This window comes from Stegodyphus dumicola, chromosome 4, assembly GCF_044657685.1.
Source record: "Stegodyphus dumicola isolate Sdum_Otavi_A_Nest chromosome 4, ASM4465768v1".
Taxonomy (NCBI): domain Eukaryota; kingdom Metazoa; phylum Arthropoda; class Arachnida; order Araneae; family Eresidae; genus Stegodyphus; species Stegodyphus dumicola.
The window spans coordinates 76,313,217-76,328,048 of record NC_140771.1 but is presented as its reverse complement, the minus strand read 5'-3'; the positions used below and the strand labels follow the sequence as shown (position 1 = coordinate 76,328,048).

Below are 14,832 nucleotides of genomic sequence, written 5' to 3'. Positions count from 1 at the left end.
ATCTTGTCAAATGTTTTCAACATATGCGTATATTTAAAGGGCAAATTTATTTATTCAAGCTTCTTTTCTCTTATATGGTGCAAAACTGCTGCTTGAACCATAATTTGTTATACTTTACGCAGTCAAACTCAGGTTCCAAAGAGGCACTGAATAAAATGTTGATTCATTACTAATGCTTCTGGAGCTCAAATTGCATCAAAATCTAGCCCTAATACTTTTCAGTTTTCGAGATAAATCTTAATTTTAGCCAAAGGGCAGCAGTCTCCTAAATAAGAGGTCTCTGGCACTTCTATTATGAAACAGAATCATAATTTGCCCAGAAAAACCTTTTGATTATGAACAATTTTAGTAATAAGTAAAAAAAAAATGTATTAGTAATAAATCAATTTTTATATCTCAATACATGCCTGTCTTTTCCTTGGAAGCAAATGAGATTAAAACTTTTAAGAAAATAAAAGCCTTCCATCCACGTGTCGAAACTTTGTTTTCCTGAAAGTGCAATGTAAATTTATGAGAGTTTGTTAGAGAATGGGTGAATGTTTTGTTCCCAAAAATATTAGAGGTAATCACTATGGTAATGCTGTTATATATACTGATTCAATATTGCTGATTTCAGTTGTTTGCAGTCTATAATAAAACAAGGAAAAGAAAACATTGTTTTGGTTTCTAAATGTGCTGCAAATTAAATTAGGTTTAACATAGGGAGATATTAATATAAATGGTACAAAAACATTCGTCACTAATGACTTCAGATGAAAAAGAGGTGTGTAGGCTTTTATAAGAGGGGAAAACAAAATATGAGAAATTGTCACTTGGAGAGAACCATATCACATTCTAGCTTCTCTCGAGAGCCAGAAGCAAGTTCTTAGTTTTTGAGTGAAAGTGTTATTCCATCGGGAGCCCAAAATAAGATGAGGTCTGGTATTTTATTGTTTTAACTATTTATTCTTAATTCAGTAAATTATTAATTATCTATTTACATTTTATTGAATTTTAATTATTTTTTATTTTATTAGTTATTTTATTTATTGATTTTTGTTTGTCTTCCTTGGCAGGCTTTTGTAGGACTCTGATTTCTAATTTTTTAAATTAAGCCCTGAGTGATATATCAAATAATTTTGTTCTTGAGAAATTGCAGTTGAATTATTTAAACTTTTGAATGATTTAGTTGAATGATTGAACATTTTCCAGTTAACAAACTGGATAATAATTTTCAGGTGAGAATTCATATGACTGAACTTGGGATAAAGCTAATAGTGCACACGGAAAGATAAAAACTTATCTTAGTAGAATCTTTGTTCTCGTGAAAGTTTTGTTAAATTATGTAAAATTAATGTAATTTACAAAAATTTTTAAGATTTGGAGCTTTTGTGTATAACTGATGTTTATAATTTAAAATATTAAGCAGTTTATTAATATTTTCTGATTTGAAAACTGTGCTTTTAAAAGTATTATCTACAACTTGTATGCTTTTTAAACTTAATTTGTTTCTCATTTTTTCCTTCCCCTAGATTAAGCCACAAGTGGTGAATTCTGATGATGGATTCCAAAACATTTTGGAAGATTTGAAGAAGACCAAGAAAATTCAAATGATTGCATCAAATCTTATTTTACTTCATCAGCATCTAAGTGGAGCAAAACGTGCTTTGCTGCAGTCTTCGTATTTGCATGCTGCCCGTGATCTGCTAGACTTTGAGCTGGTTTATAAATCTATTGATTTAGAAAATCAAACAGATGCAATAGTAATTCATGCTATCAAAACAGAATATTTAGTTACCAAAACTAATTTAATACATAGTCTAGAAACATTATGGCACAAGAAATTTGTCATTAATAGTATTCAAGAAGACAAAAACAAAAAAACTGTTACATTTACTATTCACAAAAACCCAGATGAAGATGAAAATGTCTTAAAAACTTTAAAACTTTTAAATAACCTTTCACGTCTGTTGAAAGAATTCGGAAAACAGTTTTTAAATGTCGTATGTAATACTGTATTAATGAATAATGTTAAAATTGAATGTGATGTATCCTCTGTTTTAACTCTAACTATCATTAATGAGCAGAGTCCAATGCCAGAGGAAGTATTTGAAACTTTAACGCAGATTTTTTTATTTCTTAATTCAGAAATTTTCTATTTACCAACTGATATAGGGAAAGATAACTCTGGACATATAGCAATGAGTGAGTTTGGAAAGTCAATTGAAAAGGATTTTTGTTCATTAGTTATAGAAAAATGCTTAAAAACAATAGTTCCAAAGCAAAGTAAGCAGCTGGATGCTTTTCATAAAGAAATAGTTTCTGCTGAAAAATTTTGTTCCGTTCTCAAAGAACTGAAATTTTTTACTATGCCTGAAAATAAACTTTTGGAATTTATATATAGTGTTGATACTCTCCCTGTGGATAAAATGACTCAAGTAAGGAAATTTAATTTTGAAATGTACTTATTTTATTTTAATTATTTTCTCTAATGTTCAGCTAAGGAGGTAAAATGTATTGGTGTATAAGTTATGTGCATTGTAAATATTTAATCTTTCTGAATTTTTTTAATTGTTATAGATCATTGTGGGGGGGGGGAGTCAAATGGTACTTTCTTATATTTACAACTCCCATCATGATGCTGACAAAATTATTGCCAAATTTGTGTTTACTTCTCACACACAGTTTTTGATTGCATTTCTTCATGTTGTGGAATGTGGAAGGATTTCCACAACTACTTTTAAAATGACATTAAAAACATTTTCTTATTCCAAATTCATTATCATCATATGAATTCCACTAGAAACGCTTCAAGATGATGGAATGCCCACAACTTTTCAACATTTTATGTATGAGTAGCCATTTTTGAATCCACAAAATGGAAACTGTGATTCAGAGCAAAGTTTCATATCAGCAAAGTCACAGCCAGTCCTTTCATATTGTTTGCTTATCAACAGTCTAAATAAATCATCAGTCTCTCTTTATATGAATCTAGAATTTTTTTGCACAAGTGTGGTTGCCTTTCTTTCAAAACCTAAATAAAGAGCGCTCACCATTTTTTTGGCATAACCTGCCAAATATTCACTGCTGTGGATAGAACCCTACTGGCATAATTTTTTTGCAAAACAAACATACTTTTGCCTATTTGATTAACTGTCATAAATCTGCTTCAAATGTGGCCATTTTGGCATTTTCGAATGCAAGGTAAAATGACTCTTTCTTGGAAGAAGGTGATTGGTTTAGAAATTGTAATGATTTGAATTATAAAATATAGTTGCTATTTTTATCGCATGCATTGTTAGTTGATTTTCCCCTTTGTGAATTCGTGTGCGCAAGTGAGAAAAACTTAATGAGAATTCTGAATTTAAAAAGAAGATATATGTAATAAAAGGTTTCGTGCTTTTTTTTTCCCCCTTTGTATTTGGTGAATACAGAATTATTATTTTCTCTTAGCTAGATATTGATAACAATCTAAACAATATAGCCTTTTCCTCTGTCGTGGGTAAATAATAAATTGATAAAATTTTTGAAAAATGAAAATACGTTAACACATGGCCAACGTATGGTTCTTCTTGTGACAAGTGAACCAATTAACTGATTATGAACACTTCCTTCCTCGCTAGCTAGGAGGACAGAACTTTGGCTTAGATGGCAAATTGCTGACCAGCATAGTTAGCTGAAAGCACAAGCAGCTGCCTTCTGTGACAAGAGTATTGGAAAGTCGGTACCACACTACGCTAAATATGCCAGAATGTGGCTATGTAGAAAAGTAGCTGGAAGTTTTAGCTAAAGATTTTATCTAATAAAACAATTTTGATTTTCACTGTGGTTTTCATTTCACATCTGATTGGGTTTTGGAAAAAAGAAAAATAGCCCTCATCTGTTAAAAACACATCCTAATAGTGATGATAGCCAAATAGTGAGGATATTTTTGTAACTGTGTCATCAGCTTGTCATTCTTCTGGTGAGACTTGAAAATATCAGGTGGAAGGCATGGAATACTTAATATTGAGGCTTTAGAACTGGCTTTTATATAAGGCCAGTGTTCTTTAGAAAGATATCTACTTTAACTAGTACTTTATGACCTTGAGCATCATGCATTTGATTCTCAGTATTCTTGTCTTCTTGCGCTTCATATATATTATATTATAAAGCAAATTGTTAACCTAGATACGATCAAAATCTGAGATTCAATTTCTACAAAATGCAAATTGTTTTAATATTACAATAAAGCAAAATATCACAAGCTGAATTGTTAAACTTGCCATTTTGATAACAGCAAAACGTTTGCTCGGAGGTGCAGCTGTTTTTTTCAGAATTCTAATTTTAATAGTTTCAAATTAAATTATTAGTTTATCTATGTTTCAACTTCTTACAAACAGAAATATTTATTTTATAGGATATTATGAATAGAGCTCGATCTTTCATGAAAAAGAGCTTACATCAGACTGTGACTGTTGGCTCAGAAATTGAATCCAGTGGTGAAAAGAATATAACTAATCTGAATGAAACAGATCAAACAAAAAATCAACTTAGCAAATCAGCCTTTATATTTCCTCGGTGCCAGATCAGGTATTTTACTATTATTTAATCATTATCTATTGCAATCTTGTCTCGTTTGTGCTATTCTGTGTAAATCTTTCGATCAGTTTTTAATACTTCTATTTTTAATGAGTAATTATTTTTTAATTCTGTAAATTTTTGGTGAATTCCCATGTTTACCCTCAAAATGCTGAAAAGTGCATTTTCAAGACAAATACTGCTTTTGGTATAAAAGAATTAGTCTGTGAATTATCTAGGGTATCATTATTACAGAATGCAAGTAAAAATGAATTATTTTCAAACTCTTAAATATATTAAAATGATTGAACTGTTAAAATAATGCTTAAATAATAATAATGAATTTGGGGGTAAAGATGTGAATGAGAAATTCATGAATGCCTGGGCTAGAGGAAATGACCTTGACTAGCTTGCATAAAACTTCAGTCTGTAACCAACTCTGATGCAATTTCATCTTAATGTGTAGATTCCAGCAATATGAGATAAGATTCAGTTTCTTTTAGAAGAAACTGGAATAAAGGGAAGAAATTAACATTGATGCTCCCTTCGCTAATGGGGATAAATTTACTAATAAGAAGTATAATTTATTATTTGTGCAATAAAATTCAGAATAATTAAATAATCTTTTTCGAAAAATCCAGTGGAATAATAAGATAAAGTCTTATTCATTTACTCATGTGATATTTCATTTAATTTTCTTGCACTTGTACATGTTGGCTGAATAAAATGACCATTTTCATTTTGTATATCAAAATGATCAATTTAACATTTTATAAATAAATTTAAGAATTTGTTTTATAAGTTTGTTTATTTAAATAAAAGTTTGTGAGAATATTTCAGTGTTTTAAACATGCCCACTTTATAAGACTGTTAACTGTTTTCTTTGTACCATAGCCTCTCCTCTTTTCTGTAATTAGTAACTCTTGGCAAAAGGAGCTCCACTCTTTTTTATAATGAAAGTTTTTAGTGGGTCTATGAATATGAACTTTAATTTGTAAGTCATTAATTATATGTGTAATTTCCTTTAAAAATTTACAAAATAAATTTATTTTATGCAAAAATAATAACAAAAATTGTGTTTTTGTTACATTGTTTTTATGGTGATGTAAATTTAGTTTCGTAATTTAATTTTCCTTTATGATTTAGTTTTGTTTCGTACTGTTTCTAAATAATTATGTTTGTTTGCTATTTTTGTCATTGATATAAACTGAAAATCCGCTTCGGAATCTATTTAAATTCACAGATGCGATAGCAGATATAATAGCAAGTACACATTAATAATAATTATATACACATATTAACAAAAAGGTTATAGCAAGTATATAAATGAGGCTAGTTAAATTATATAGAAAATGAAAATAAACTAGTTATATAAATTTGATGTATGAATAAAGTGTAGATATAATATAAATTTGAAATGAGTTAAAAATTTTTCTTCTGTTGTTTAAAAGAAAAAAAAAAAAGAAAAATGGGGGAGAGGCTAGTCACCCCCCCTTTTTTTAACTTTCCTCCCTTGCTGTGGAAGAATCTTGCCAATCTCATGTAAGCAAATTTATTGTTACTCTTTCAAAAGCCGACATGAAGAAAACTCCCAAAACACTACAAAACCTTTGGTGTCCATGAGTTTGTTCAGATGGTGCACAGTTTAGAAGATACTGTCTTCCTTAAATGTTTTACAAATACTTAATATTTTACAAAAATAAGCAAAAATCATTGTGTATAATGAAAAGCTTTATATCTCTAGAATCTATAATAAAGGACTGCAGTTATCTCTAAAATCTATAATTAAAGGACTGCATTAATTCTGTAAGTGTGCCATGATACTTGACCTGGGCTCCATTCCAGGTGAGCAGGCTGGCTGAATGAGCATTTCCATGGTTTTTCCCATGTGTAATGTGTATACAAATTAGTTTCCACTAGAAATTGCTCCACAAAGGCATCCCTTCTCTTAGGCAGATAACCTTTGAGTACTTTGCCATAATTAAATAAACTTGAATTACTGAATGCTGTAGCTGTAGCATTCAGTAAATTTGGGATAAGCTTAAATACAATTTCAAGGCCTGCCATGTGACACATGGAGAAAATACCAAACCTTTTAAGTCAGTACGAAATGTCTGGAGACTTTTTTTTTTTATTATTTTAAAAATTTAGGTAATTAATAGCTACAATAATGTTTTATAATTCTAGTATTCTTTTTTGCAGGCCGTATTTTATAACAAGAAGTATTCTGATTAATAACTCAGAGCTATTTAAATTTTTAATCCTATGTAATGAATAAAATGAACAATTTAAATTTTAAAAAATTTTTAATGGAATTCCATCGTTTTAAGAAAAATAACTTAAAATGCACAGGCTTGCCATGCTATCTGGAAAACCGGGGAAAGTCAGGGAATTTAAATATTTTAGTCAAAATCTGAAAAAGTCAGGGAATTTCATAGGGATTCATTCCCCACAAAGGCGGATTTTCCAGCAACCTCGAGAATCAAGAGACTCGCATGTGTGGTGCATGTTGAACGAAAGACAATACCTTACCATTTTCATATAATACAAAATTAGTTTAGTCCTAGTATACAGTATACACGGAATTTGGCGACATTATGATGAGCAGTAAATGGGTCATTTTGGTGTTGGCTATAACTTTAAAAGTTGTGCCAAGGCCATGCTGTATACTTAAAATATTAAATCTGTCATTAGGGAACCAGAGAATATCAAATGGCTGCATTCTGGTGATCTACTAATAGAAACTGTCTTGCCTATTCAATCTGTTATCCTCCTTGGATTAAAGAAACTAAGTTGATAATATTTCAGAACATGAATCATTAAATTACTTTTGTTACATAATTTCCAGGATCCACCTGCTATTCATATCTATCGCAGAGCTGTCCGACCAGAATGTTTGGGCTTCAAGACGGATCAAGATGCATAGAGAGGGTTAGTTGATAAAAATGAAGCACATAACTCTGACCGTCTGTTCACCTGATCTGCCAAAAGTATTAAAGATAAGTACAGTCAAAAGTCGTTACTCTGGACTCGTCTGGACTTCGGCGATTCCGGATTATAGATCATCAGTTTAAATCTCGTAAGATGGCATGCAGAAATTCTAAAATTAAAAATATGAAACCGTAATTTATGAAATAAAGAACAATTGTGATCTAAAGGGCATCAAAAGTTGCAAAAAGAAAAAGCTTAATACTTATTTGTTTACTTTATTAAACATTTCTTTCAGTGGAAGTTGTTTAAGTTTTGCTTCGTTTCATGCGATAATACTTTCTCTTTAATTCTATTAAACAGACATAATTTCTTGTTCAGTTACAAAGTTCCGCTGTTCAAGTCCTATAATTGCTGTGTTGAGAACACCGACTAATTTGTCAATCGAAATTTTTTTATTTTCAATAACCTCTGTTACTTTCTTCGCTATTGAAAGCAAATTATAATGACGAGGAACTTGTTTTAAATCATATCAAAGACGGAGCATATCGAGATGAAATGCTACATTTGGTAAGGAATTATAAGCCAAATAAAATAAAAACATCTGCACTGAAGATAAGGATAGTGCTGACAGATCAACTTCCAATTCATTACGCGCCCGCAGCGGTGATCCCCCCCGCCGAGCAGCGTGAAATTGATAAACAGATTTCGGATTTCAAAACATACTTTTGCTTTAGATCCTTTACATATTAACAAATATATATTGGAAATTCTATTTGATATAATCGAAAGTTTAAGCTTACTTTTATAAAATTGCTCTTACAGTCTGCAAAAAATAATAAGCCGGATCCAATTCGAAAATTAAGGAACAACGCAATCATCAACATTAACTGAAATAGATAATTTTAGCTTATACGTTCATTATACATAAAACGCGCACGCGAAAACGTATTCTGCACTTGCGCACACTCATATGCGCAGTCGTAAAAGGTCTTACGCGCACGCGTAAACGCCTATGCGCATGTGTCAACGCGGCGCATGCGCAGAAAGTTTTTATTTTTGAGGTCCGGATTATAGATCATTCCGAATTATGGGTGTCCGAATTAATGACTTTTGACTGTATTTGCACTGTGACATGAGTACCAAACCCCTTAAGATGCTTTCGATGCCAGTGCTTTGGCCTTTCAAAAGTGTCTTGTCATCGCAAACTCACATGTGTGCGGAAGGCTATGTGAGTGAAAATTGCAATGCCAAGCTGTCATGTGCAAAGTGTAAAGAGCAGCACTCAATATTCTCTCGACTACCCAAAATGGAAAGTAGAAAAGTAGGTGCAAGTGATAAAAGTAACGAAGACTGTTTCTTATGCAAGGACAAGAAAAATAATAGCAAATTCACAACCATGCCCAAATTTATCATATGCCAGTGCACTTAAATCTGAGAAATAATTTGGCACGTAAACAACTGTATACACACAAAATAAGCATCCTGTTCTAAATTTGCAACAAAATATAGCACAGAAACCTGCACCTTCAATAATAAAAATATTATATAATTAAGAAATGAAACAAAACCCAACTGAAAATAAGAAAGAAGTAGACAATCTCCAAAATCTCCTGAAAATTCTTGTGCAAGCTCTTTTGGAAGCATCAGTTCAGATGATAGAGATACTGGCATGGATGTAAAAGAGCGCTTGGTCATCCCAAGGCACCTACTTCTACATAAAACAAAAACACAGCACTGAAAATGTAAATGTCATTCATAATAGCCACCCTCATTTCATGGAATTGTCACAGCTTCCACCAAAATCTCATAAGCATCAAAGACTTGATTGATAAACATCATTCTGTGCATTTGGCAGTACAGGAGACTCTTCTGAAATCAAAGAAAGAAGCTAAACTTTTAAGGTTCTCATTTCTCAGGAAGGACCATCTGCTATATATTCAATATATCTGGCAGTATAGGTCTCATTTCTCTTGACTACCTCTCCAGTTCATTTCCTTTAACAATGAGCCTTCAAGCCATTACCATTCAAATAAATATAAGTATTCTGATGTCAGTTTGTTGTGTCTATTTGCCTCCAAATGAATGCATGGATCAACAAGATTAAAATGATTTAATAGAGCAGCTGTCTGAGCCTTTTTTTTTTTTTTTTTTTTCATAATAAGGGACTTTAATGCCCATAGTCCGCTCTGGGGAAGTAAGGACACAAATCCTCAAGATAGACAAATCCTGAAAATGACTGGAGATTATTGCCTTTGTCTTCTTAATAATGGACAGGATACCTGCTTCCACGATCCTACACATATATTTCATGCTGTTGATTCATGTTGTTCACCATCTCTTTTGCCATATTGTACGTACATTTAGTTTTGGAAATTATCCTTATATTAGTGATCATTTCTCCATCTTTATATCTCCTGCATGATAATGAGTAAATGTCATGTCAAGAGCACCGCATCTCATAGGGCAGATTGGGAATTCTTCTCCTCTCTTGTAGAACTTATGGAAGTGATAGTAAAAGTTGTGCCTATTGATGCAGTGAGTACCATTGCAGATATTATTAAAGCAACTGCTATCTCTATACCTGTAACGTCAATAAAGCTGAAATAATATTCAAAACTATGGTGGAACTGTGAATGCAAAGAAGCACTGAAACAACAGAAAAAGTCTTCGGAGCTTTTCATAGGTATTCCACACTGTCAAACCTTGCCTTAAAAAAGCCAAAGCTAATGCAAGAAAAGTATGGTACAAAAGCCAAAGGGATTCATGGGTATCATATGTGTCATAAATATCATCCTTTATGCCAAGTCAAAGAGTATGGGAAAGAGTTAAAAAACACGTGGATTGTATAAAGACCACTCACTTTCCTTTCTGGAAAAAGAAGGCCAAGTGATCAGCACAACAGAAGAAATTGTGTATATAAAAAAATAATTGAGAATTTTGCTGCCATTTCTAGTAGCAGTAACTACCTGCCGGCATTTCTTTCTGTCAAACTACACTTTGAGAAAGCTCCCACTGTATTTAATGCTACCAATGGTAATCCATATAATAGAGAATTTACCCTGTTTGAGCCAAGTAGAGAACTTATAAGACATGTAGATTAAGTCCAGGTGTAAGTTATGATATACTGAAACAAACGAAGTCTTTGGCTGCCCTTCTCACCCTCTTCAGTTGAGTGTGGGAGGAATATTCTTTTCCCTATACATGGAAGAAAGCGATTGTCAGTCTTATAGCTAAACTAGGCAAAGACCCGAAGAGTCCCTCCAACTACCAGTTAATCACTCCTATGACCTGTGTTTGAAATTATTTGAAAAGATGGTAAGCTGCCGCCTAGCCCATTATTTAGAAAAATCCAAAGTAATCTTACTTTATCAGAGTTATTTCCGCAAAGGTAAAATAACAGTAACTTATATACTTTTGGAAGCCTCCATCCATAAAGCCTTTGTCAAAAGCAACCATTTAGTTTCAATATTTATTTATATTCAAGAGGCTTGTGTCAAAGCATGGAGATATGGTATGTTGTGTGACCTTTACATCAGTGGCTTGCGTGGCAACCTGCCAATTTTCATACAGAATGTTTTAAAGGCTCGGGTATTTTAAGTAATAATTGGCTCAGTATTGTCAGATGGTTTTTGTCAAGAAGAAGGTGTGCCTCAAGACTATGTTCTTAGTGTTACCCTTTTTAGCTTTAAAAAAAAAAAAAAAACTCTGTTCTAAAAGAACTTTCTCCTTCCATTTTAGGGTGATTGTATGTTGATAACCCGCAGGTAAGTTGTCAAGGTGCAGACTTAAGATATGTGGAGAGGGCAGTTGCAGGTTGCTCTAAACAGGATCTAGAGTTAGTCAAACAGTGAGGGCTTTATATTTGCAATTTGTATTTATGTCCTTCAAGTCCTTCAAGATTAAAAGAGTATTAAGTCCTTCAAGATAGTAAAGTGCTGCAGAATATTGCTCTTTACTTCGCATTTACAGATCACTTGTATGCTCCAGATTAGACTACTCCTCAACTGTGTCTGAATTTGCAAAGCATTCTGTTTTAGTGAAACTTGATCTTATCCATTATCAGGCTCTGAGAATTTGTTCTAGAGCATTCAGAACACCTCCTATCCAGAGCCTATAAACCCTTGCTTCAGTTAGAGTATGAGTAGCTGTCTCTGTATCAATATTTCAGTATTATGTCACATTCTGATCATCTTCTCCAGATCTTTATGCTTGATGACTGTTACAATCTTTTATTTTCTGCACAATCCCTTAATGTACTTCCATACTTGGATATTTGAAAAGGACTGAATCATTAATAGAAAAATTTTGCTTGTCTGATATGAAGGTCCAGGCAGTGAAGGATCTAGATATCCCGCCTGGGATAATCCAAAAATTGAGGTTCTGGATGTCTTTCAAGATCTTGAAGAGAAACACTAATGGTGTTTCACACACTAATACAAGCAAGTTTTTCTTACAAGGTGAATACAGCACTTTTATTCTCATATCTTCTGATGGTTCAAAATCAGCTGGCCATTCAGAAGCATTGTTTGTGACTAAAAACCATACCAAAAGCAAATGGCTGCTCAACTCCTGTTCTGTATGTAGTGCTGAATTAACTGCTATATATATTTTCTTACATTCATTTCTAAGCAATTGCAGAAAAAGTTTATAATTTATGCTGACTTATTAAGTGCTCTAAATCCTTTAGATAGTTTTTCTGACACTTAAAGTCCTCTACTGGTTGACGTTTTAACAATGTACAAAAAATTAGAGCCATGGGTATGAGATTCCTCACTGCTGAGTCCCTGGACATGTAGGCATGAAAGGTAACAAGCTGGCAGACACAACAGCAGTCTGAAATTGCTTTGTTAAATCCACTTGCTCCTTACTGTGATATTAAAATAATCATCAAGCAGAATAGCAGTTATTCTGCGATGATCCGTTTCTGAATAAATTTAGAAGCGTCAAACATTAAGTAGAGTACTGGGAGACCACTAGAAAGAGAAAGGAGGAAGTCTTATCGACACCTGTAAGAATTGGTCAATTGATCACTCTTGAGTCGCAAGCAATTATCTTTTGAGGGCTGAGAGGAAACCTGTATGTTCAAATGGTAATAGTGTTCTATCTGTGTATTGCTTTTTAATTGAATGTGCACATTTTAGCAGTTTGGTCTGAAGTATTTTAATGACTGTGACTTGCCTCTTAACTGTTTAGTTGGGAAAGAGGCCAATGCCAAGTTATTTTACTACCTGAAAATGACTGGTCTTTATCATTTAATTTGATTTTATCTTGATATTTTAATGCTATGTATTTTAATTTATTTCATACTTTATGATCGTATTCCTGTTTTTCATGTGATATTATTATCACAGTCTTATATTTCATCTCAGTTTTCATTTTACTATTTCTGCTAATTTTATAAGGATGCTATTGTTTTAACCTTTTCCGGACTGGCTTCACATGCATGCTTTCCCTAGGAATGTCTCTTAAAGCTGGGTGTTCCACCTACATATCATTGGAGAGAATACACATAAGGGATGACTCATGCATATATGCATTTTAAGATGAAACAATTTTCAAAGACCACTAGATGGCATTCTGTGTCTATTACTTTTGAACTTAATATAGTTTTAGGTTCTTGACCTTCAGTCTGATCACTTTCTTCATAACATTAGTATCAGCTGTTGTGGGGAGGGAGGGGAAGCATAATGTAAACAAACAGAGCTTGGACTCTTTTAGCTTTTCTGATATCCATTGGAATCCATTTTATTTTATTTATTTATTTATTTTGTTGTTTTGTTACTATGTAGGGTCTTTTAGGGTTACTGTGTGGGGTTCTGTTATGCTTTCCATTGCTTTTATAGCTTATATTTGCATACTTCCCTTTTTATTTCAGAAATCCTCAACTTAGTTTACTATGGCAAGCAAGCGTTATTTATCAAAGGAAAGATGTACTTGCATGGTAAATGACTCAATTAGCGAGTGAGTGATAAAAGTGATGATTCATTTTCTAAAGCGTTAAGGAGCGATATTTCTATTGATTATCATAGGGACATTTTTTCAGTGACTAAACTCACTGAGTGTCTGCCTCCCGCTTCCTGTGAAATATTTTGATGCTTCTTGTAAATAGTTCTTGAAATTTTGTTTATTAAAGCTTATTAACGTATTTTGTCAATTAAAATTTCAGAATAATTTGAATAGGGCTTCTAAAAATTATTTCTCAATGTAAGCAATTTTTTTAATAAGATATATATAAACCCTCCCCCCCTAATGTTAGGCTTAGTGATGTAAAACTCCTGTCCTGTAAAAAAATCTACAGTTTCAAATCTCGGGATGGGTTAAATATTAATAAATAATGCTTGATTAGGGTTTGAAATATGTTTTTTAATAATTTTTTTTTTTCTAATTTTGAGCAAGTTACTTGGACTTATTGATGATGGCTTTTCTTCCTTTACAGTACTTCAGTGAAAGACCTGAAAAATTTTCTTTATACAATTAAAGATGAAGCAAAAAATATTGGATCTTCGTACGTGTTGAGAATTTTTTATGTCGCTAGAAGTATTTGTGAACTTTATTGTTGTGTTGTGCCTACTTTTCATAAACAGGAAATTGAAAGCGTTCCCCAGCAAACAGGTAATTTATTTTATAAGCATATATTTCATATTTTATTATTTTTTATTATATTTATATAGTTAAGTGTCAATTTTGTTTTTAATACATCTTTCTTTTACAGCTATATTTCATAATAACTGTATGTATTTAGCTCATTACCTTTGTGTCCTTGGTACTGTTTACGAATGTGATCTGGAATCTGATATTCCTAAGACTTTTGTTGATTTGGTGCAAGACATTCGAAGGTTAGGAACAGAAGCTTTTCTCTGCCAGATGAGATGTCAGAGAGAGCAACTCCTTCAATTGTTGAAAGAACTAAAAGGTAATTAATATGCAAAAGTTTCATGGAGATCACTCTAAATTTGTCGATTCAAAACAATGTGCAATTTAGCCAAAAGTCAGCTCAAAATATAACAACTTACTTAACAAACATAAGAACTCAAATTGGCAGAATTACTTTCATATTAAATTGCTAAATACATCAAAGCTTTTTATTTGCAGTATTTTTCTGTAATTATGTATTGTAAACTTTTTTTTTTTTTTTAAATTTTTTAGATTCTCTAGTTGATAACATGTTGTCTACTGATATGATATGTGCAAGGATGCATATATGGCTATTAACAGAATTCATATAATGAATGTCATAAAAAATAATTAATGACTTAATTTTGTTTAAGGGCATTTTCAACATTTATGTCTTAAATTTATTAATAAAACTAAAATAAATTTTTGTTTAATTAATTTTTGCAATAGGGAAAATATTTAATTATT

General features: G+C 32.0%; 1 protein-coding gene across 3 annotated transcripts in view; it reads left to right on the top strand.

Annotated features, from left to right (window-relative positions):
- Positions 1–14,832, top strand: part of LOC118188901 (centromere/kinetochore protein zw10 homolog) — a 74,758-nt gene that overhangs the window by 26,977 nt on the left and 32,949 nt on the right. For 2 of the 3 annotated variants that reach the window (XM_035359421.2, XM_085815106.1), the window contains 4 exons: positions 1,512–2,417; positions 4,379–4,551; positions 13,907–14,082; positions 14,183–14,383. In XM_035359421.2, the coding sequence (XP_035215312.2) occupies positions 1,512–2,417; positions 4,379–4,551; positions 13,907–14,082; positions 14,183–14,383 (1,456 nt within the window). The remainder of the gene's footprint in view (positions 1–1,511; positions 2,418–4,378; positions 4,552–13,906; positions 14,083–14,182; positions 14,384–14,832) is intronic. The other variant, XM_035359422.2, reaches the window with a different exon arrangement.